This window comes from Vitis vinifera, chromosome 13 (assembly GCF_030704535.1).
Source record: "Vitis vinifera cultivar Pinot Noir 40024 chromosome 13, ASM3070453v1".
Lineage (NCBI taxonomy): Eukaryota > Viridiplantae > Streptophyta > Magnoliopsida > Vitales > Vitaceae > Vitis > Vitis vinifera.
In genome coordinates, this window is record NC_081817.1 from 14,782,062 (window position 1) to 14,806,134 (window position 24,073).

Genomic DNA, 24,073 nt, shown 5'->3' on the forward strand with positions numbered 1-24,073 from the left:
ACACATATGGTTGGAATTCAAAGTTTTAATATTTTATAATTACATGCAAAAATCATAAATAGTTATACTAATATTATTTTAAGATAAAATTTCAAAAGAAATATTTAGTTAAAATGGATGAAATAATTCTCAAATTGAAAATCTAATCATTCCCATGTTTTTTTTGAAAAAGTAATCAATTTTTGACATAAATACCCTTTTTTATTTTATGTATTTACATGTATATTTTAAAAGAAAGTATTATTTTTACAAGAAAACGATGAGGACATTTTTGTCCAAATGATGCAAAACAAAAGGTAGACGGTTAAATTTGAAAAAATGGGTTTTGACAGCCCTTTAAATCAAATAACCCAATTCAAAAATGGATATTATTATATTTTAAAGATGTTAAAAAAGATCGTTAATTCAAAGTTAATTTTATTCAAATCTGAATTATTATTTGATAAATGACGCTAAATATTACGCTAAATTCAAATTTGAATTTTGAATATAAGGAAAAAAAAAAAAGGGGGGAAAACTTCGGATGCAATTTTTTCTTAAATATTATTTGGGTCAAGGTTCCGAATCAAAGCCGAGTAAAATCCCATCATTTTCTTTACAATTGTGGAAGTGAGGGAAGTGAGAGAGGGTGAGAGGGCTTTTATAGTGTAGGGTGATTGGATTGAAGTTTTGGGGAAATAGAATTCCGAAGCAGCAAAGAGGAAAATGAAGAGAGTCTTCGGGGTCAAGAAAGACAAAGAACCTCCTCCTTCTGTTCAAGACGCCACCGATAGGGTCAATCCCTCTCCACCTTTCACTCCTTTTTCTCCCTTTGGATGCCGGGAAAACGTTACAGATTTTTTTTTCATCACTAGATTTTCTTTTTTCCTTTCCCGTTTCTCGGCAGCCAAACGGAGGGTTGTTCAATTCAATTGTTTGTGTTGTTTAATGGTTCATGTTTGCCTTGATTTTAAATTAGGGCTTACTGTTGCATATTGAAGTAGTGCTTCTAATGCATGATTTTTTCATTTTTAGGCTTTGTATGATTCGGATTGGATCCGAATCTGACCTTACCTCCGCTTAGAATTAAAAATAGAATAAAATTGTATATGAAACTGAGATCGCCAGCTCCATCTACTGTGCTCGTTGCTCAGGAAAGTGTGGAAAAAAAGTATATGGAAGACAAATGCGTGAGCACAGAAATTAGAGATTCTGGACATTACAAGAATAATAGAGATCTTCCAAGATCAATAGGAAGTTGCAAATCAATGCCTAAACTTGTGACTTTGAAAACTGATTTGATGCCTAAATTTAGCCAGTTGAAAGTTGAATCTGTGTTGAAAACTATGATATTCTAAATGTTGCTTTACCTTTATTTCCTAAGTCAGGTCAGGGTGAGGTTTTGGGAAGAATCATGGCTTCTTTCAAGTACTGTGTCTAATCTCCTTTTACTTATTCTAAAATATCCAATAAAAAATTTAGTACTTATTGAATACATCATTAAATTTGTATGAAATGATGTTGAAATGGCTCCGAATGGACTGATGTGAATGATGGAATAGGATGTTCTGATGTATAGTTTTCCTTCTGAAACTGAACATTTCTCTCCACACACAGTGAATCATTTATTCTTTGTTTTTTTCCCTATTCTTTCCCAAAGAAGAATTTATCTTATCTGAATGGGGTGAAACATTTTGGTTGAAATTGATTTTTTCAAGGCAAAATTTGTAGCTTTTTGTAAGATAGCAATTTGGTGATTATGATTGGAAAAACTAGAAAAATAGTTGCAAACAACATGAAACTAGAATTTTAATGTGTGTGGGCAATCTTTCCCTTGAAATCCTTGAGAAACTTGTTAACTACTTAAAAAGCTTGTTAACTGCAAAACTAAAGGACGATAAAAGGCACTTTGAGTGTTAGCCAAAAAAATAAGCCTTCTGGTCAGGAATGTTGACATGGTGCTGGCAAAGAATTTTTGATTGATTAAGCTTGGCTAAAGGAGGAAGAAATGAATTGCATGGGACTTGGTCTTTGTCTTGTTCCCCAACAAAGCAACTTTGAGAGTGATTTCGCTTTTTATAGTGTTTGCCAAGTTTTATAACAATAGGTGATGTGATGTGATGTGATGTGATGTGTTCTTTCTTTTGAAGTTATAGTAATTACTCTTAGGTGTTCTTTTACATCTTGGCAACTGGGAGATAAGGCAATGCTTGCAACAAGTGTTAGGCTAATAATATTAAATGTTATGTAAAGTCTTGTGTGAAGGTAAAAGTAAAAAAAAAATGAAGGCACTTCTTTTTGTCCAACTTGGAGAGATTTTATTGCCAGTTGGGGGAGCTTAACGAAGTTTTGGAAGTTGCAAATGACAATGGGGCGAATATTTCGGAGACCTACTTTGTCCTATCCCTTCCATGGTAGAGTGAATTTGGAATAGACATGAATGGGTTAAAGGCTGATTTGAGAACCGAATTGGGTTCACACATGAGTTTAGGTATTTTTCTGCACAAATTGCATATATAAGACTAAGTAAATTAAAAATACTTCAATTTATTATTATTTTTTCATTTTCCCTTTCTTGACACATTAAATAAAAACTAAATTTACTTATAAAAATAACATATAAAATTTATAATATTTATTTATTTATAAATTATATTTATTTTTGATATGATTATAATTTTTAAAAGAATAAAAATTAAACAAGTGGGGTGGATAGGGGAAATTCCCTTACTTGCTTTGATCCACCTTGCCTTGTTTAAAATTTTTTTGAGACGAGAATGGGAAGAGGTTTTAATAATCGGGACAAGGTTGGGATATGGGTGACTTGCCTTGAGAACCTACACTATTAACATTCCTAGGAAGACATGCAATGGATGGAACAAGGACCTTCTGAATTATCAAAGCATTTTAATGCTGAAGAAAAGTTTTTTAGAAGAGGCAAATCCTTTTGGTACCTAATTTCCTTCTAAAAGGATTTTGAGAGGGCTTGAACTCCCTTTTAATAAACCTTATTGCCTCTAGATAGGCCTCTAGGTAGGTGTTTTATGTAAAGGGAAATTTTGAACACAAAGGTTGATTGCCCTACCACAAATCTTCCCAGAAATGAATTTTGGTCCCATCATTTACTATAAAGCAAATGTATGTAGAAAAAATGTGGAGAATAAGTGCAATGGCTTTTAAAGGGTAATGGTGTGATCATCTGACTATATTATTAGCGTCCCATTGATTAGGACATGTCCTATGATATTTAAGATAACTTGATGCTAAAGAGCAAAACTTTCCTTAGGATACCTTCAAAGCCACTTTCCTAATAAAGCTTGATTCCTCATAGCAATTTTCCCAAACCCTGATCCACTAAACTCTTTAGGCCTACACACTAGATCCTAACTAACCAAATGATCCCTTTTACCCTCTCCAAAACCCAACCATAAAAATTCTTTTTGCATCTTTTCAATCCTTGAAGCTATTGATGCTAAAATCTTGGAAAGGGATAAGAAATAGCTTAGGATGTGCATCAAACAAGACTGGATTAGGGTTATTCTACTTCCTAGGAATAGAGAAGCTTTTTCCACCCATTCAACCTCCTAGAGACTCTACCAATCATTGGATCCTAAAAAGAGATTAATTTCGGATTCTCCCTTAAAGGAAGACCCAAATACGTTAAAGGTCTATTAGAGATTGCACAATCAAAGCATTGAAGCGATCCTAGTAGTTTGCTCTTGACTATTTTTAATCCTAGAAAGAGTGCTCTTATTTAGATTGATCCTTAGCCTTGAAAGTCGCCTAAAAACCAACAAAATTTGGTTAAGATAATGTAGCTCTTCCAAGGAAGGTCTGGAAAAAAAGATAGTGTCATTAACAAATTGTAAATAAGACACTTTAGTCCTATTTCTACCTACTAGAAACCCCTAAATAAACCTCTCTCCTTTGCTCTCACCATCAGCCTACTTAAAACATTAGCCACAATGGTGAAAAGAAAAGGGGAAAGAGGATCTCCTTTTCTTAAGCTTCCACGCGCCTTAATCCAACCTTGGCATTTCCATTCACTAAGATTGCAAAAGTTGTTATAGACAAACGTCCCCTCATCTAGGGCTTTCATCTTAAACTAAACCCTTTTCTTTCAAGTATGTGGTCCAAAAACCCCCCAATTAACATGATCATAGGCCTTTTCAAAATCGATTTTAAAGACTACCCTTTCCTCTCTTGATCTTCTTTGCTCATCCACCAACTTATTAGCAATCAAAACAACATCCAAAATCTGCCTCCCCTCAATGAAAGCACCTTGAGACATGAAAAATGGTATCTTGGAGGACTTATACACAACCGCCTTGAAAGTAACTTAGCTATGCTCTTGTATAAACTGGTAACCAAATTGATTGGTCTAAAATATGGGATTCTACTGGTTTAACTCTTTTTTAGCACTGGAGCAATGAAGGTCACATTAATGCTTTGATTAATTATTCCATTATTGTGAAACTCTAAGAACGCCCTTAAAGATAGTTCTTAATCGTCTCCTAACACTCCTTATATAACGCAATGGTGAAGCCATCTAGGCAGGGGGCCTTTTACTTGTTTAAATGCAACATAACATTGTGAATCTCCTCTTCTGAAAAAGGTGACCAGCCAATCAACATTCTCTGTTGAAATGGGAGACCAATCCAAGCCTTTTATCCTCCATGAACCACTTAAAGGCTTGGAGAATAACTTCCCAAAGTGATGTTTGATCTCCTTTGAAATGCTTTCAATGTTATCCAAAACTACGTTATCTTCAAACACCAAGGACTTGATGAACTTCCAATTTTGCCTACCATTGGTCACACTCTGAAAAAATTTAGAATTACAATCCCTTTATTTTATGTATTTCACCTTTTTTTTTTGCCTCTAGAACTGATCTTCCTTTAACAATGCCTCTTCCATTTCCGTTTTCCTTAAGGCCCTTCTTACTGCAAGTTCAGGAGTTAGAATCCTTTTCTGTTCCTTCGCATCCAAACCAACAATGTCCGTGAGAATATTTTTCTTTTTCTCCTTTAAGTCTCCAAAAGACACCCTATTCCACTCTTTCGATTTTGACTTCACAAATTGTAACTTTTTCATGAATTAGTGACCTTCCCATTCTTCAAACTGACACTCATTGCACCAACCATTGAAATTTTCCTTGAAATTTGAGTGAAGCAACCACATGTTTTCAAATCTAAAAGGCGTTGGCCCCTAGTTAAAAGGATTGATGTATAAAACAATTGGACAATAATTTGATGTCAATCTGAGGAGTGCTTTTTGGATGCTTTTGAGGCAATCCTTGCTTCCACTCGCTTGAAAACAAAAATCTATCCAACCTCTTGCAAATAGGGTTTTCTTGCAGATTTGACCAAGTGAAAGAAGCATTTTTGAGAGGACCAATTAACTCACTTTCCCTTATCAAATCATCAAAATCCCTCATGCTTAGGGTTAACCTGGAACCTCCTAACTTTTATGAAATTCTTCTTATAAGATTAAAATCCGCACAAACACACCATTTCAGTAAAGTTATACAAAAAAAATCTTGAAGCTTTACCCAAAAGTCCTTTCTAATATGGGAAGTAATAAGACCATGAACCAAAGTGAGCCAGAAAAATGCTTCTTTCTCTAATTCCAACTTGATTGTTACTGAGAAATTGGGACAACCTTTAAGGATTTAAACTTCAAAGGATTACTACCCCTCCCAAAGCCCCATTAGTTGGGAGAACAACCCACTCTTTGTTTCTGACCTTCCATACACTACCCACAAACCTCCTATCGCATGACTTTCTCTTTATTTCCTGCAACAGAACAACATCTGGATTTTCATGGCAAAGAAAATCCTTCACTACCCTTTTCTTTCTAAAACCAAGACCTTTAGTATTCCAACTGATGATTTTCATAATTACAAAAAAAACCTAGTAAACACTAAAGAAACTAGAATCTAAAGAGGCCTAAAGACAACATAAGAGGTTTTGTTCTTTCTTTTAGAATAGATCTTTTTCCACAGAACGGGCATTGCTATTGTCCTAGAGAATTCCTATCTCACTATATTTGACAATCTTGATTTTCAAAGATCCTAAAACTGATTGAATTGAAGCCATTTTTGAAGGAGAGATGCCTTCAATATGGAAATCTTCCAACTAAGCGGAACATGATTCTAAGGGTAAACAATTCCCTGGGGAAAAGAACTTACTAGGGTTGTTTTGAGGTAACTTGAGAAAAGAGACGCCCTCTAACTCATGGCTAGGCTTAGCTACTAGGGATGCCACACCTTTAGGAAAATGACAACCAACATTTAAGCTAGAAGAGGAGTTGTTTTTTTTTTTTTTTTTGATAAGTAAGCCAGAATTGTATTAAACTAGAGGCAAAAAGCCACATTGTATACAGGGGGTATACAAGGCAGCTAAGGCCTCACAAGCAAGAAAGAAAGCCAAAAGAACCTCACCACCCCTTAAGTGGAAGCTAACCACTCCAAAAAGCCTATAAGGGAGAGAGACTCCTCTCCAATATACAATCTAGCCCAGCTCCATAAATTACAAACAAAAAAATTCTTGAGTTTTTGAATATCTAACACCCCCCTTCCCCCTTAAAGGCTAATCTATTCCTTTCCTTCCAAACCGTCCAAAAAATACACAATGGGATGGATTTTCATATCCTTTTCCTTTTCTTCTCCACAAAAGGGCCTCTCCAGCAAGTTAAGACCTCTTTTACAGTTTCTGGAAAGACCCACTGAACACCTAATAACCTAAGGACGATATCCCACAGGACTCTGACCACTGTACAGTGTATAAGAATATGATTTACAATTTCTTCTTCACACCCACACAAAAAACAACAATTAGGGAGCTGCCACTCTTTTTTCTGGAGCCTGTCAAGAGTAAGCATCTTTCCCCACGTAGCCTCCTAAGCAAAGAACGCAACTTTGGTTGGAACTCTATACATCCAAATACAACTTGTCGGAAAAGCGGTGTCATTGGGGTTGGCCAACAAGCTGTACGCTTCCTCAACCCTAAACTATCTGTTTCTTCCTCCCTTCCAAAAAACTGAGTCTTCCTCTAAACAAGGCATGTGACCCCTCAAAACATGGAGCAAGTCCCCTACCATATCCAACTTCTAATCATTAAAATCCCTAAAAATTCTTAGGTTCCAACCTCCTTGTCCAAAATTCTGGTCCCACATCTCCTCCACTGTAGCATTCCTATGAACAACCATGGCAAAGAGATGAGGGAAGTTTTGGGACAGCACTGCACCAATGCACCATACATCAGTCCAGAATTTGATTTTGGTGCCCTTCTTAGCTATGAGCACCATATTATCTCAACACCAATCAGTTTCCTTCAAGATTTCCTTCCAAACCCCTACTCCGAACGCCCCATTAGCCTTCTTTGTCCTCCAACCAAGACCCTTTTGCCCATATTTTGCCATGATCACTTGTTTCCAAAGATTGTCTTTATCATAAGCAAACCTCCATATCCATTTACCAAGCAAGGCTTTGTTCAAAAGGGCTATAGCTTCCTTAAGCCTAACCCACCCTTATCCTTATCCGCACAAATCACCTCCCAATTAACTAGATGAGCTTTCCTCTCCAAGTTTCCCTTTCCCCAAAGAAAGCTAGAAGAGGAGTTGTTGAGCCTTGAAGGACTGACTGACGAAGGAAAGGGATAACAAATAGATCTTAAAGGAAGGATTGAAAAAGGCACATAATAACCAGGTGAACAAGGAGAAGTGGCAATGGTTAAGGGAGAAGCAGACAAATTGACAGTCCCATCTAAAGACTGGTCCTTAATAGTGGAGAGAGAATTAGAAGTCTATACCTAGGCTTGACACCCATCGTGGAGAACATTGCCTTTGCCCTTATCCCCTCTTGAAGCTTCCCTTAGTAAAAACGATTTAAGGTTCAAAACTCCTTCGGCCTCAGTCACATCTAGTTCTTTTGACGATTTTGTTGTACCCAAACAGGTGATACTCTGGACCTCCTTTCCCAAGGATATCTCACCCTTTAACATGAACCATCTCTCTTAATGAAGAAAATCTTTGTTCCCTTCTGCACACCCAACCATTGAAAGTAGTGTTGTCATCATAGGAAGGTAGAGGCAAACTTCTCACTTGCATTCAAGCCAAACTCTTGCCTGGGCTTGGGAAGAGTCGCACTGGCTTGACTATGGAAGGCTGGGCCATCAATGCACAAAGAGTGAAGCTATGAGTCATTGGGGTAGTATCCCTTGACCCGTCGGCCCCTGGTAGTAACATGTCCAAATTGCAACAAGAGCCCTTATTTGTAGGGCCTTTCAAGCGGTCTTGCCTCTTTGAAGAAAAGGAAAGGGGCCCAAAGCCTTTTCCATAATGTGGGCCTCCTCTAGAAACGACCTTGCTTGCATTAGGTGGATTAGGCTTGCTTTCACTTTACTTATTTCTTTTATCTGGTTGGACTTTGGAGAAGCTTGGGCTTTCTTTCACAATTGGGCTTGACTTCCCCTAGTCTAGACCTCCTTCCCTTTAAATCCACAAACTGCTTTATGGTTACATTTGAATTTGAAATGATGTTTGAAACAAGAGAAAGTGGATGACAATCGTTTTCCATCCTCTCCCTAGCCCTACCATGTGTCCCCAAAACCTACAAAGGACCTTTTTGCATGCCACCACCCACCGCAGCCAACTTGCCTTTGCAACAAGTTGACTTAAGCCTCCTTTGCAGACCTCTTTCCTCTTCGATAACTGAAATTGACACCGTGAAAATCCACTCTCCATCTTTGATCTCCAATAATGAAGGTAGCATGACAGTTAGATTCTTCTCCACTCTCAATATAGCTTTTGATAAATCTACCAGCTTTAAAGTGTGTCTATCTATATCTGTAACCCTTCCCCATGCCTTCATCACTTGTTTGAAATGGATCTTTGACCATAAATGGAGAGGTAGATCCCTTAGTTCAATCCATCCCCATTTGAACTTCCTGTAGATTTCGGAGTTTTCTCTTGGTGACCATCTTCTCAAGATAATACTAAGACCACCCCTTCATAGTAATCCTCCCTTGCTCATGAAGCCAAATGGCCCTTTAAGAGGAATCCACAAAGAACAACCCTTTGAAGGACAAAAACGGGGTTATTGACCCCATACCCTTGCATACCAATCTTTTGGCGATCCCTCTACCTACTTCCTCCCAATCTTGTATCCCAACCTTGCTTTCACAAATGACTCTCTAGCCCACTTTCCCATTAGAATTGTAGCACCTTTCCTAGTACCCCTTAGGACAACAACACTCACGAAGGATTGCTTACCCCCACTAGAAACCTCCAACAAAACCTTCTCATCAAGCTTGGGCTCATCATGTCTCCCTTTAGAATTATCATCGACTTGGTTTTTTGATGTGTAACAAATTTCGACACCTTCATGAATCTACCTCTATTATTGAAACAAATCTTTAGGAGATGGGTCATAGTTTTTCCTTTGAACTTCCATTGAAATTCATATGCCTTTCCAACTCTGATGCCTACTTCAACTATTCCAAAAATGAAACCATTTCTTCTCTTTCAAAACCCAAAGAAACAATAAAGCTTCCACTTCTCTTTGTAATAGAAAACCACCTCCCCCCATGAGAACCTTCAAACCTCACCTCAAAAATCTTCTTTTCCATCACTGCTAACTCCATCATCCTTTGATTGAATCTCATTTTTTGAAAACTGGCATAGGCAAAGTTGCGGCTAACTGCTTTCCATTGTACATGGAAAACTATTTGTAGATAGACTTGGATAATTTGTGTCCTATTTATGATGACAAGCCATGAACACAATAGATGTTCTCACAAAAAATTTCCTTTGCAAATAGAATTCATCAAGCCAAAATTTTGTTCTTTTATCATTGCCAACCCTAAAACTTGTTCTGACCCTAAAGGGTTCCTAACCTCCTCTTATTGCCTTCCACAAGTCGACACCATAACCCTCCCTCTCATCAAGAGAGCACCAACCTTTACGTTCTTCCCCAAACTTTCCCACTATAACCCGTGTCTAGAGGAAGTCCCTTTCCAAAGCAAATTTCCAACACCATTTTCCAAGCAAGGCTTTATTAAGAGAGGACAAGACCCTAATACCAAGCCCTCCCAATTTCTTGTCTTTGTAGACGTAAGACCACTTAACTAAGTGAGGTCTTCTCTTGAGGGCTCCTCCCTCCCACAAGAAGTTCCTATGCATTTTTTCCAATCTAAAAGCCACCATTTTAGGAATGACAAGAAGAGACATAAAATAGATGGGCACTTTGTCCAATTGCAGTAGCACTTTGTCAAAGATTGTTTCGCTGAACCAATCTTGACTGGGTTTCTTCTAGAGATATATAAAAAATGATGGGAATCTCCTTTAAGGGCTTTGGAAGCCTTTCCAAAAGGGAAGATTCTTTGGCAGGTGGTCTTATTATCCTTGACTGAGTTTATATGGTTGGAGAGGAATGCAAGGATTTTTCTAGGATAGATGGAGATCTATGGATGCCATTTGGGACTTGATTTTCTTTTTGTCTTTCCTTCAGACCTAAGTCACCAAGCCTTTTGTAGATATTCATTTGTTTTCTTTTTTTAATGTTGGATTGGAAAAGTGTTTGCTTTTCAAACTGGTTGAGGAAGAAAGTTATGTTTGGTTGGTCACTACCTCCAATAGGTTCAATAAGCTTAAACTTTGATGAATGTTCCTTGGATAACCCTAGTTATATTGGTATTGGAGATAGGATTAGAGATCACTCTAGTACAGTGTTGAGAACCTTCTCTAAGTAGTCAGGTGTAGAGTTGTCTATTAAAGCAAAGATTTTAGCATTGTTGGAGGGTTTGCTATAGGTGAAAATTTTAGGCCTCTCCACCCTAACTATAAAGGGAAATTCTGCTACTGTTATATCTTAGGTCATTAATAAGGAAACTGGTTCATGGAAGTTTGACAATTGGATGTACAAAATCATAGATGTTGATGAGTTGGGTTGTTCCCTCTCTTGGTTCCCCATTTGTCCAATCAAGTTGTAGACCAATTAGCTGAACAAGGAGCTAAGCATGTGGCCTCCTTTCTCAGAAGACTTTCTTCCCCCTTGAGCATGCTGTATTTCTCTTCTTTGTACCTTAGATTTTTTACTTGGAAGGTCAGACTAGTTTTAGTGCGGCTTTACACTTGGTTACTTTATAACCTTTTTGTTCTTCCTTAAAGGATTGCTTGTCCTTCTTGTATTTATCCCTTTTTAGATAAATGAAGGTGTTTGTTTCTGTTCAAAAAGAAAAAGGAAAAGTATACAAATCTGGTTCCTAAAGGGAAAGCAAGATTTTTAACAAGTAAAAGACCAAATGACAAGACAGGTTGTTAAGACCTAGGAAGAAATAGTCAGTGGTCTATGTATGAATTTAATGGAGGGGCTTCTTTCTTGGCTAAAAGCCCCATCTTTGAGTAACTGGATCTAGAAATTCAGTGAAGGAATCCATTGAGGATAAAGATGGAAGTGGCCATGTCTCTTAAATGACAAAAGTGCAGGAGCCAGTAGACCCATTATTAAAAAATTTGATAGCATCATTGCCATCACATTATGCAGTTGAAGAGTTCACCCCATGCCAATAGGTCCAGATTGCAGAAAGGTGATGCTACATTCTGCCTTATTGATCTCTACAGACTATATTCAATCCCAATTTTCCTCAGCCTTCCTAGACAATATCTGTTAAGTTCCCTAGAAATACTTCAGATCTGGAAAATGAGGTTACATTAATGTCAAATTCATGTGCTACAAATGTCAGTGCAAGATGAACTTCCTTTTGCTGCAATGATAGTGCAGTTATCCTGTTCTCGATTTAGATTATTAAATTCATCGTACATTAGAAGGCTAGTTGAAATGATAATTGTTTGTACCTTTTGGTTGAGGTAGTTCTTTAATTTTCATTTCCTTACATTTGACACATTTTGTTGAAATGATTTAATTGGGCACTAAACATATGATGACTATAAGCTTGTAAGATTTATTTATGTTTATTTTCTGTGGTTGGCTGCCTAAAAGATTTTCTATCGCTTAAAATTATCTCTAAATGATTTTTTTTCTGCTCTATAGCTCTGTACTAAAATCATGTTTGATTATTATGTTGTGGCCTATATTGCTAGGTTATTTATTTATCTATTTATTTTCCTGAACTGATGCTTAAATAATTTATATCTTTACAGATTAATAAAAGAGGTGAAACAGTGGATGAGAAGATCAAAAAGCTTGATGCTGAACTTAGTAGATATAGGGAGCAGATCAAGAAAACACGACCTGGTCCAGCTCAAGAAGCTGTTAAAGCTAGGGCCATGAGGGTTCTCAAGCAAAAACGGATGTATGTGCTTCTTTAGATCTTATTGCCTCTTTATGCAGTTGTATTGAAAAATTTATTGATTTATATATGATAGTGCCTCTTGAAACCGCATCCATGGTGAATGGAATTTTTATTAGCCTCGAACATCAAATTTCATTTAGTTTTGGAATGCTATAAAGACACAAATTTTCTGGGAAGGACCTAAGCCACCCCAAAAGTAGAAAATGCCAAAGACCAAAAGTCTTGATGCTCATCCCCATGTATTTGATGATGCTATGTTGATTCTTCTTGCTGCTTGCAAAGACAACACCAGTTCACTAAAGCCCACCATCTTTTCATGATGATAAATTGTTAGAATTTTACCCAAAGTTGCCTCCCAAGCATAGAAACTAACCTTAGATGGTATCTCAACTAAGAATATGTATGGAAGGAAAAAAGACAAAGGACAAAGGACAAAGGAATTTCATAACACAAAGACTTGGTAGTAGGACTTGACTGAGAATATGCCTTTCCTGGATGCCTTTTGTGCCAACTTATCAACAGAGTTGACTGACCTGAATGAACTCCAAATCAACGGGTGCAGAAATTTTTGCACCATCTCCCAACTCCCAATGAAATAAACTTATGCTCTAAATCTTAAATTCCTGCAGGTCATCATATTAGCCCATGTCTCTTAACAATTCACCACCCATGTGTCTTTGTGAATAGCTAAAGCAAAAAGCACCTAAAGCAATCCTTTAACTTCATTTCCCCATGCCATTTGTTTGTCTTAAATTTGTTGTTTGACCATTACAGTTGGAGATGCTAGTTCTTGCTTGAAAATCATTCTAACCTCTACTAATCACCTTCTAGAGGCTACAATTAAACCTACCATTGTGGAGCACCAACCCCTTGCCATCTCACCATACTTCCTTGCAATGATTCTCCTCCAAAGGCAAGCAAGTTCATAAGAAAATCTCCATTGCTCTTTCCCAAGCAACTCCTTTTTCAACATTGATAACCTTCTAGAGCTACCAAGTGTTTGTTTTTGGGCTATTCGTCCACTCAAAAAGGCCACAAATGTTATCATTAACAAAAAGATAATATGTCGCCATGGATGTTACCTTTGTAGAAAATCAAACATACTTTAAGACACATACTTTAGGGGGAGAGCAAAATAGCAGAAGATAGGTGGTGGGAGTGTAATCTACTTCTGATTCAATTACAAATACTGGTCCTGATTCCAATTCTAGTACAAGTAAAAATTCTGGTTCTTGTCCCAGTTCTGATTTTCTGGTACTGGTACAAGTACACATTTTGGTACTCCTGGTTCCAATTTTGGTACAAGTACAAATTATAATCTCAATGAGTCTTGGAGTCATGATTCTCATGGTCAAAATCAATCCATCCAGTCCATTAAGCCTATTGAGACCTCAAGTAGAGCAAAGTCTCTAAAGTCTAAGAATGAGAGGCCTGAAACTCTTATCTCCAATGTGTATTCTAGGAGGAAGACTTCTACAATCACCTTACACATTCCAATCTTTGACATTGTGATAGCTAATGAAAATGGTAATGTTGCTTTGAATTTGCCTATTGCCATTGGGAAAGGATTTAGGATCTACACCCATCATTGTATCTCTCAATCTGTTTTTTTTCAGCATCTTTCACCTCAATTTTAGGCTTTCCTCAGTCAAACATCCTCTCATGAAGTTCTTCTACCATCTAAGAAGTTGTTAGGCTAAATCCATGGGGTAAGGCCATGGATGAGGAAATGAGAGCCTCGGAAGAAAAATGAGACTTGTGAGATAGTGGAGCTCCCAAAAGTAAAGAAAACTGTGGGGTACAAGTGGATCTTCAACATAAATACAAAGCCAATGACATCTTGGAGAGATACAAAGCAAGATGGTTGAGGCATAAAGAAACATATGACATTAATTGCTAGGAGACTTTTGCTCCAATAGCCAAAATGAACACCATTATAATTCTATTTTCATTGGCAAAAATTTTGATTTGCCCTTACAATAATTTGATGTAAAAAATGCTTTCCTCCATGGAGATCTAGAAGAGGAAGTTTACATGGATATTCCTATGGGATATGAAAAGGAGTCATGGACAAATATGGTATGTAAAATAAAAAAATCACTATATGGTCTCAAGCAATCTCCTTGGACATGATTTCAAAGATTTATGAAAGCTATGGTGAAGAGAGGTTACTATCAAGGCCTAGGTGATCACACATACTTAGCTAAAGAATTCAAAGTCAAGGATTTGGGCAAGCTTCGATATTTATTGGAATTAAGGTAGTTAGATCGAAGTAGAAATTATTGATTTCTCAATGGAAGTATATAGAGGATGGTTTACTTAAGGGAGATAGGTATGATTGGGTATAAACCAATTGAGATACCTATTGAAGATCACAGACTTCGAGAGAAATCTAAAGGCTAACCAATTGACCAAGGCAACAACCAATGGATGGTGGGAAAGCTAATATACTTTTCACACACAATACTAGACATTGCATATGTTGTGAGTGTTTGTAAGTCAATTTATGCATGCTCTACTTAAATCTCACTTAGAAGTTGTATGTCAGATTTTGAGATATCTAAAGGCAACTCTTGGCAAGGGTGTCTTGTTGAAGAAGGGTAGAGAGTTGAAGTTGGAAGCTACACAAATGCAAACTGGGCTAGATCTAATATGGATAGACGGTTAACTATTAGATGTTGTACTTTTTAAGGAGGTAATCTTATTACTTGGAAAAAGTAAGAAACAATCAATAGTAGTCTGTTTAAGTACAGAAGTAGAATTTAGAGCCATGGCACAAGGTAGTTGTGAATTTCTTTGGGTTAAGATCATACTTAGGGATCTCATGATTAAATTTCAAAAACCTATGATACTATATTGTGACAATAGAGTTGCCATCGACATAGCTTACAATTGAGTCCATCATGATTAAACCAAGCATGTGGAGGTTCACAGACATTTTACAAAGGAAAAGTTGATCAAGTGTGTAATATAGCTTCCATAGTTAAGGACTTTATAATTGTACAATATTATGTAGATCCTTAAATTTTGCTAGGATTAATTTGTTTCCTTTTTAGATTTGTTGTTTCCTTGTTTAGATTCTAGAGTCAAAAGTTTTGTTCAATATATAGCCTTGTGACAAGACCTTAGAATAAATGAGAGGAATTATTTTCTTTCATGTTTCTCTCTAACTTCAGCAGCTTCTTTGGAGGAACAAGCAAACTAACCCATGGTTGCTCCATTTTTTCTTCGTAAAACTCTGGAGATTTCATGCCAACAAGTGTTCAAAACTTGGAGAAAAAATAATGCAATTTCCAGCTATTCTATATAGTGAGGCAGTTATGTGGTATCCCATTTTTTTTCAACTTTGAACATTTTTAAAACATAATACCTGGCCCCATTTTAAGATTCTTTAGTAACTGTCACCACCTGTAATTACCAGCCCATGTAGCAAAGTGGTATCTGTTAGCTCCCATTGGTGTTGAGGATTCAATTGGTTTCACTAGGATGCATGTTGGTGAAATTGCCTTTGAGCTAGGTGAGTGGTTTCTCTTACTAGGAAAAAAATTGCTCTAAGAGAGAACTCCTTTCTCCTCAACCTACCACAAAAGAGGCCTTCTTCACATCTTTTTTTTCTAAAGGCCCACAAATGTGATACATGTGCCTCTAATGAGGATGAATCCCTGAGATTTACTCAAGAAAGGATTAGAAGAATTATTATTATTTTTTAAAAATCCTAAATAAATCTATCAAGGGTATTTAGGTAATTTTATAGTTTCTAGGTGTTATAATTAGTTAGTAATTCATATTTAAATTTTATTTAGAATTCTCCTTAAAAGTTCTAAACTTTTTATTTTCTAAAATAATCTTTTTATCTTGAAGTTTCTATTTTGAGTTTTTAAAGTCTAGAAGTCTTCTATATTAGAAACTTTATTATAAGAACTTTCTATAAAGTAAGTTTATAACGCTAAAAAGAAAGTTTATGATTTTCTTTTAATTTTTTTTAGAAGATTTAATAGTTTTAAGGAAGGAATAAGAATCCTGAGTAGTTACTACATAAGTTAGGTTTACTTTTTCATAGTTTTATTCAAATTTCAGGATTTTCTAAAGCCTATAAACGAGGCTAATTAATATAAAACAGAATTAATGAACTATTGATAATCAATAATGTTAAACTTTCGTTTGCATATGTTGCAATTCTTAATGGTTAAGCTCTATTGATTTTCTTCTAGGTGAGATTCCTAGGAGGTCTTAATGAGATTTTAAGGTTTTTGTCTCTTCATCCTTAATTTTTCTTTCTCTATATTTATTGTACTTTCTCACTATTATTCCTTGTTCTTCTCTTCAAACCCTAGTTCACTTATTTGATTGAACTCATTTAGGGTTATCTTACATCAGCCACCCATACTATCTCTTCAATCTTTATATTGGAAGAAATATCCACTCTTACCATGTTTTAGATATTCAAGCATTCATGTTTTTCTTGGTACAAAAGTAGTGAGAAGTTAGTGTTTTTCCTTTGATTGGTTGATAAATGATAACAATGATGAGTGATGATGGAACAACAACAACAATAACAACAACAACAACTAGTGTGAAGATGGTGTTTTTCCTTTGATTGGTTGATAAATGACAACAATGATGAGGATGATGATGGTGATGACGATAATAATAATGTTACTATTATATATTTACTGTTGTTTGCAAAGTAGTGCCATGTTAAGTTTGGAATTAATGTATTCAGTGCCCAGAGATGTAAAAATAAGTCTTTTTCTGACAAAATGTGCTTAAATCCACAAACTTTATATATTGACCTTAAATTGAACTATTTCATCTTTATCACCCAAAGCTTCTTGCTTGATGAACTTTGGGAAACACACCCTGTCGCTGATGGTCCCTACCTTTTAGTTAATATGAAATTGAAATATTCGTGAAAATACACTTGCATGTGCTAAAGGTGGAGGTTCTGTTGAGGTTTAAGGAATTTTTTGGAGTTGTATTCTTCAGACATGCATGTGGATAGCATGTAATTATTTGGATTACCTGATACTTTAAATTATGATTGATGTTATTTTGTTGGAAGAAATTGTATGATTCTTATGTTTCCTCAACTTGTTCTATTAGAAAGATTTTATATGGCTTCCTCATACTGTTCTGGATAGGTATGAAGGGCAGCGTGATATGCTTTATAACCAGACTTTCAATCTTGATCAAGTTGCATTTGCTGCCGAAGGAATCAAAGATGCTCAACAGACTGTATGTGTTAAGGACCTGCCAGTTTTAATTTTAATTTTTAGAACTATTATAATTACCCTTTAAAAGGGCTCTTTTGGTGCATCTATGTGGTAGATTGCTCCCACAAACATCAAGATATGAGTACAGATTTGTATTCAATTTGAAATGTCATGCACTACAGTTTATTTCTAAATTTAATTTCTTTAGAAGGTTCAAGCCTTTGGGAATATGAATGCCTGGAATGAGAATGGAGGTGAACACAGCATCATGTGGAAGAGAGGAATCAAAATCCTAGAAGAGTTGGTTTTGGTTTCCATTAGAATGAATTTTTTATTCCAATTCTATTTCTAGTAAGTAATGCAAACACAGTATTGTTCCCTATTCCAGCCTTCCGAACATGCCCTTAATCCTATCTGATCATTTGGAAATCTGGTCTGTGAATCTTTTTCATAATAAATTTTGACTGGGTAATAGATGTCTGTGGTGAGATGATATCCAGCATGGCAAATCCCACACCATAAGGCAATGTCATATGGGGACACTTTCTTTTGCTAAAATTCTTGACCAGTTTATTCTTGGGATTGTTTAGACAAATAGCACCTGGGAGGATATATTCAATATTTCCAGTAACGCATGCCTCAGGGTTTGTTCTGAACATGATGTTACCATAATACTTACTCTTTTATAGTGCCACAAACACAGTTGTTCAACAAGCAAACTTGGTTTTGGCCTTCTCTTTTTCAGATAGAAAACTGATTGTTAAGGTTTAGTCCATGCTATTTCTATTAGGGGTGTGTTGGGCCTATGCTGTATTCACCTTAAAATATTTGTTTTTCTTGTTAGCGCCCCAAGGGGCAAGGTTCAAGGCAATTCAGGCGGAGCTTAATATGTGCCCTGATTGGAACCTGCTGCCTACCTCATGAGAGGTAGGGAATGACCATTGGTCGCTAGAGGCATTTTTTGATAAATATGTTTAATCCATGTCCTTGATTTGCTTTGCACATCCTATTATCCATTTTAGGTTGTATAGTGATGGGTGCACTTGGGGCATTTTTGGGGGATTCAGATAGAACAGATTATAAATTCATTACCCATAAAAAATTTCTTTCACCTATTAAAAAGTTGAATTGGTTGTTCTGCTACTAATTGTCATTCTTTCTAGATGTCAGCTTTGAAATCTGCAAACAAGGAGTTGAAAGGAATGATGAAAACTGTGAAGATCGAAGACGTCGATGTCAGTAATCTCTTGTTGTCTTTCAAGCTGCCATATCTCTACCTTAGAGAAATTCTAATGCTGAATAGTTTATTCTTTTTGCCTGTAGAACTTGCAAGATGAGATGATGGACCTGATGGACATAAGTAATGAGATTCAAGAGTCACTAGGCAGAAGCTACAATGTTCCTGATGACATTGATGAAGAGGAACTCCTGGGAGGTATGCTCAAATATCATTTGAAGACTCAAATTCCATGAAAGCAGTATGCCATAAACATTTGTTTGAACTTTCCTTTTACTCTTTTGCTTCTTTGATGTGCGTAAAAAGTATTTCCTAGAAATAGTATTTAGAAGCAATTATTTCCATTTTTCTGTGCTTCACCTTCTTGGTTCTACATGGAATGATGGGGAATGATTTCACTTTCTAATGCACATCTTGTTTCCAAGAAATAGGCTGGATTTAGCAGCTGTTTAATTGGGTAAAAAAATTTGGTATTTGTATATTTTCCTTAACAGTTCTGCAATGCAGAGCTTGATGCTTTGGAAGTGGACATGGGAACAGAGATGGATGCTGATGGGGTGCCCTCTTATCTCCAACCTGACAAGGACCATGATGTGGAAGCTGAACTCAACTTGCCTTCTGCCCCAATAGGACATGCAACAATCCCTGTGGGCAGATCAAACGTCCAGGTATATTTTCATCCACCTTATTGCAGATATTGTCTTTCTGTTGTGTCAAATTCATCCATTTTACTCTGAATAGACAACTCCTATTCAGTTGATGTTGCTGCTGTTTATGCTTTCATTGTGCAGTGCCATGTCTTCACAGCTTCTAGTTTTGTTGAAGGCCTATTTCAGACAAAAAGGATTTTTGTGTTCCTAGAGGAAATTAAGTAAATTATTACAATTGGGATATGAGATTGCTGACTTGCTACCACTCTTTTAGTCTTTCTGCTATTCTGAATGCTTATAGTAATAAAAAAGAATAAAATATGATACTTTTTTTAACTATTTCTTTTTTATTATACATACTATATTGTCGGAGAAATCTTGTTTATGATCTAAAAAAATAGTGAACTTATTTTATGTTCTCTTTTATAGAAATTCAGCAATGCAACTTTCATATGAGCCTTATATGAGTAATGTGTTGCATAAAGTCCTTGACACTTGGCAGTGGATTAGAGTAGTGTACTCATGACACTTTGTACCCCACAGAACACTGCTATGGTAAAATAATAATAATAATAATAATGATAATTATTATGTTAGATTATCTGATTTGAAACTTCTACATTTTTTAATAAAGATTAAAGAGTCCTGATAAAAATGGTAAGTCATATGGTCCAAGTCTTAGGTGGGATTTATTTTTGGTTCCTGTTATATGCTAGGAGGCTATTTACAAAAGCTATGCACTTAAAGAGGGCTAAGGAACCACACAGAATCAGTACTCATTTGGCCATGCACTTGTTGAAGATGGCAAAGCTGTGCCAAGCTGTTTATTCTGCATCATTTCTGATATAGCTTCTGAAGATTTGTTAGTATTTGAATGACTTTTTTTTTGCACATATTGCTAATAGGAAAGCAGATTTCACCAAAGCAGTGTCCTACATTTATTTCTCATCTCATGTAGTCTCCTCCTGTGACAGGCTGAGGATGAACTTGGTTTACCTGCTGTGCCTCATGCATCTATTCGCAACTAGCATGGGAGCTGCTGGGCAGAAAGAAATTGCGCAGAATTTAATTTGATTTATGTTATTCAACTGATATCATGCGGAATATGGGGTTGGTTATTTGATAAATAAAAACTGATGCAGGCCTAATTTGGCTACAGACACAAGAAGGGGCATGTGTACAGGCAACTGCACAAATTTGATTGTGGTAATCATTTTTTAATGTTTTGTTTGTTTTTCTGTTTGTTATAATATTTCATGCATGCTTTTTACAATGCTGCTCCAGCTAACAAATCTGCACAGTTGTTTCCTTCTTGAAGCCTGGTGTTCGGTCAAATTCGTTTTGGATTGAAGATACTATGTAAGTGATAATGAGTTTGAACTATTATTTAACCAAACTTCTGTTTCTATAGGGGAGAATTTTGGACATCTATTAATTCTTATATATATATATATATACACACGAGTTACAAAGCGGCATAGGTAAATGTATATGATAAATTCAATAAACTAATGCATTAATTGATTTAAATAAACTAATGCCACGTGTCATTGGATATGTATTACAAGACGATTACAATAAATCTGAAGTTGCCACATTAATTTCACTCGTAAATGGATTTTAGCTTAAATATTAACAATTGAAATCTAATATCAAACTGATTTTTAATTATTTAAAAAAAAAATTATAATGTTAAGAGAGAATTGAAGCCACTTCAAATATGGCAAAATCTAAGCTTTTAGAACAAGTGTGGCGTTGGGGAGAGCTTACATTTGATGTGGTTCAAATTTGTACTTATATTCAAAGTTCCTAAAACATCAAGATTTAAGATTTAGAGTTTTTCAAAGTTCAAAGAATTGAGATTTTCTCGAAATTTGAGTTCAAAGGTTGGGATGTTTTCAAGCTCTAAGTTTGAAGAATTGAATTTTGCACAAGTTAATTTCATATATTTTTCCTTATTTTCCCTTAATTTCATATGTATATATATATATATATATATATATATATATATATATATATATATATATATCAATCTATCTTTATTATCTATCTTGCGCAAGGGGATGCTTATGTGAAAGAGTTGCACGGTTAGGATTGGCTTTGCCTTCAACAAGGGTACTTCTTTCTTTGGTTATCCTCTTTCTTGCACCTTTGGGATTGGTTCTCTTTCTCTACCTTGCACAATTGTACAAGTTATTAGTGTCTAAATGTGTATCCTTGAAAGGGATAAATGGTGTGATATAGCTATAAGAGGCACTAATCACTATCTTCAACTTAAATATGTCATAGAAACCAAGTTTGTGGACTAATGTGTTATCTTGAAACAAAAAGGTAGGAAAGAGAAGTGAAAACAATAAAATCCAAGCAAGTTTAGCAACCAAGTTAGAAGGAGGGCTCAATTAAGCTCAAAGGGGACATTTGATGCTTGTGGAGGAGAAAAGAATCAAAAGGTCAAATAGGTAAATCAAGCAAAGATTAAGAGAAGTAGCAAAAGGAGGCTAAGGAGAAGCAAAAGATGGAGATTGAATATGGAGAATCTAATTAAGCAATTTATGCAACAAAAAGGGAAGATAAATGGAGAGTAACAAAAAGAGAAGATAAATGAAGAACAACAAAAATTTAGTGCTCGAACATAATAGGTTATATCCAATATCAAATCCACCTTGAGTTAGATTATAATGAATCTTCCACACAAAATAATAATAATAATAATAATAAAATAAAGAAAGAAAGAAAGAAAAAATAAAAGGAAAAGTAGATCCCTAGCTCAACCATAACAAAATCCAATGAGAGCATTTGAAGTGACTAAGCTAGGAAGAAATGAAGAGATCAAGGCACTAATCGTGTTATGGAGTCGAAGAGAGTTGAAGAAGCCAAAATAGAAAGTGATAAATGATAGACCAATTTAGCAAGACAATTCATTTTTGGGTGAGACTAAGGAATTTGATAAGGAATCGAAGAAGAAGGAAGAGGAAACTTTAGTGGAAAAAGAAAAGATTAAACCTACTAACTCCTTACCTTTTCCTACAACAATTAAGAAGTAGAGAATGGGAACCAAGACTAAAAAATGTTGAAGGTCTTGATGCAAGTAAAAGTTAATGCTCCTCTTTTAGATATGATTAAGCATGTTCTAGTTTATGCTAAGTTCATTAAGTACAAAAATAATTAAGAGAAACATAAAGACTAGAAAGAGGGAATTTCTTATTGATTAGGTAATGCAATCATTGAGAATAAAACTCTAGCAAAATACAAGGATCATTGTTGTTCAACTATCTCAATTCAAATAGGAGATTCTTACGTGGAGAAAGCACTATTAGACTTAGGAGTTAGTTTTAATCTTCTATTATATGCCATATATAAGCAACTAGGGTTGGGAGAGCTTGAGGCTATTGCAATCATGTTGTCCTTAGCTAATTGCTTAGTCAAAGTATCTAAGAGAGTTGTGGTTCAACCCAGGAAGAGGAGTCTAATTAAGCTTCCCTAGGAGCAACATCAATTTTTGGTTCCACTCTGGGGAAAGTTGCTATGACTTTGTATATATATATATATATTGTTCTTCTAAATAAGAAACATAGCTAAAGGAAACTCAAGCTTCACTAGATGAAGGTAGTCGAGGTCTTAACTCTTAAGTCCACCCACCTGCAAGGCCCTGACCCAACATATATATATATATATATATATATATATATATACTTCCTTCGCTTCACTCACGCCTCCCAACTGTACCTCAAGTTGAATTGATGTAAAGTTATATATATATATAACACGAAATATGGGATGAAAAATAATAAGTTCTCTCTCTCTTAGATTGACTATACACACGGTTTATATAGGAGATTACAAGAGAAGAAATAGGAAACAAGAGACATAATAGGAAACTAACTTATTCTTAAACTAACCTATTTCTAAATCATAAAACTATCTATTTATAGAAATAGGAAACTAATAAACCTATCTATTTACAGAAATAGGAAACTAACATAATAGGAAAAAAAATTCTCCTATTCTATTTATAGCTCAACACTCCTCCTCAAACTGAGGAATAGGTGTCTTCCATTCCCAGCTTGAATACAAGATCGTGAAACATTGAACTGTTCAGCCCTTTTGTTAGAATATCAGCTAATTGATGTTCTGATGGAACATAGGACATACACACTACTCCTTCCTCCAATTTTTCTTTGATGAAATGTCTATCAATCTCAAAATGTTTTGTCCTATCGTGTTGTATAGGGTTATGAGCAATATTGATAGCTGACTTGTTGTCACAATAGAGCTTCATAGGACCATCTCACTTGATTCTCAAATCATCTAGAATAATCTTCAGCCAAAGTAGTTCACACAACCCTTGAGCAATGGCCCTAAACTCTGATTCTGCAGATGACCTTTCTACTACATTATGTTTTTTTACTTCTCCATGTTACCAGATTTCCTCCAAGAAAAGTACAATACCCTGTAGTTGATCTTCGATCCACTAAGGAACTTGCATAGTCAGCATCGGTGTATGCTTCTAGAGCAAGAGTATTGTTCTTCTTGAACAAAATTCCTTTCTTGGGATTGCCTTTCAAGTAATGTAGCTCCCTGTAAGCAGCTTGAAGATGAGGTTCTATTGGATCATGTATGAATTGACTAATCATGCTCACCGAGTAGGCGATGTCTGGCCGAGTGTGAGCAAGGTATATG

At 35.7% G+C, this 24,073-nt stretch overlaps 1 protein-coding gene across 1 annotated transcript; it reads left to right on the forward strand.

Moving 5' to 3' along the window:
• Positions 1 to 607: 607 nt before the first annotated feature.
• LOC100244534 (vacuolar protein sorting-associated protein 60.2) lies at positions 608 to 20,643 on the forward strand. Its single transcript, XM_002267763.5, has 7 exons — positions 608 to 774; positions 12,142 to 12,293; positions 17,435 to 17,528; positions 18,670 to 18,741; positions 18,830 to 18,941; positions 19,251 to 19,411; positions 20,368 to 20,643. The coding sequence occupies exons 1-7, from the start codon at positions 706 to 708 to the stop codon at positions 20,419 to 20,421; spliced, it is 714 nt and encodes a 237-aa protein (XP_002267799.2). The 5' UTR covers positions 608 to 705; the 3' UTR covers positions 20,422 to 20,643.
• The last annotated feature ends 3,430 nt before the right edge of the window (positions 20,644 to 24,073 follow it).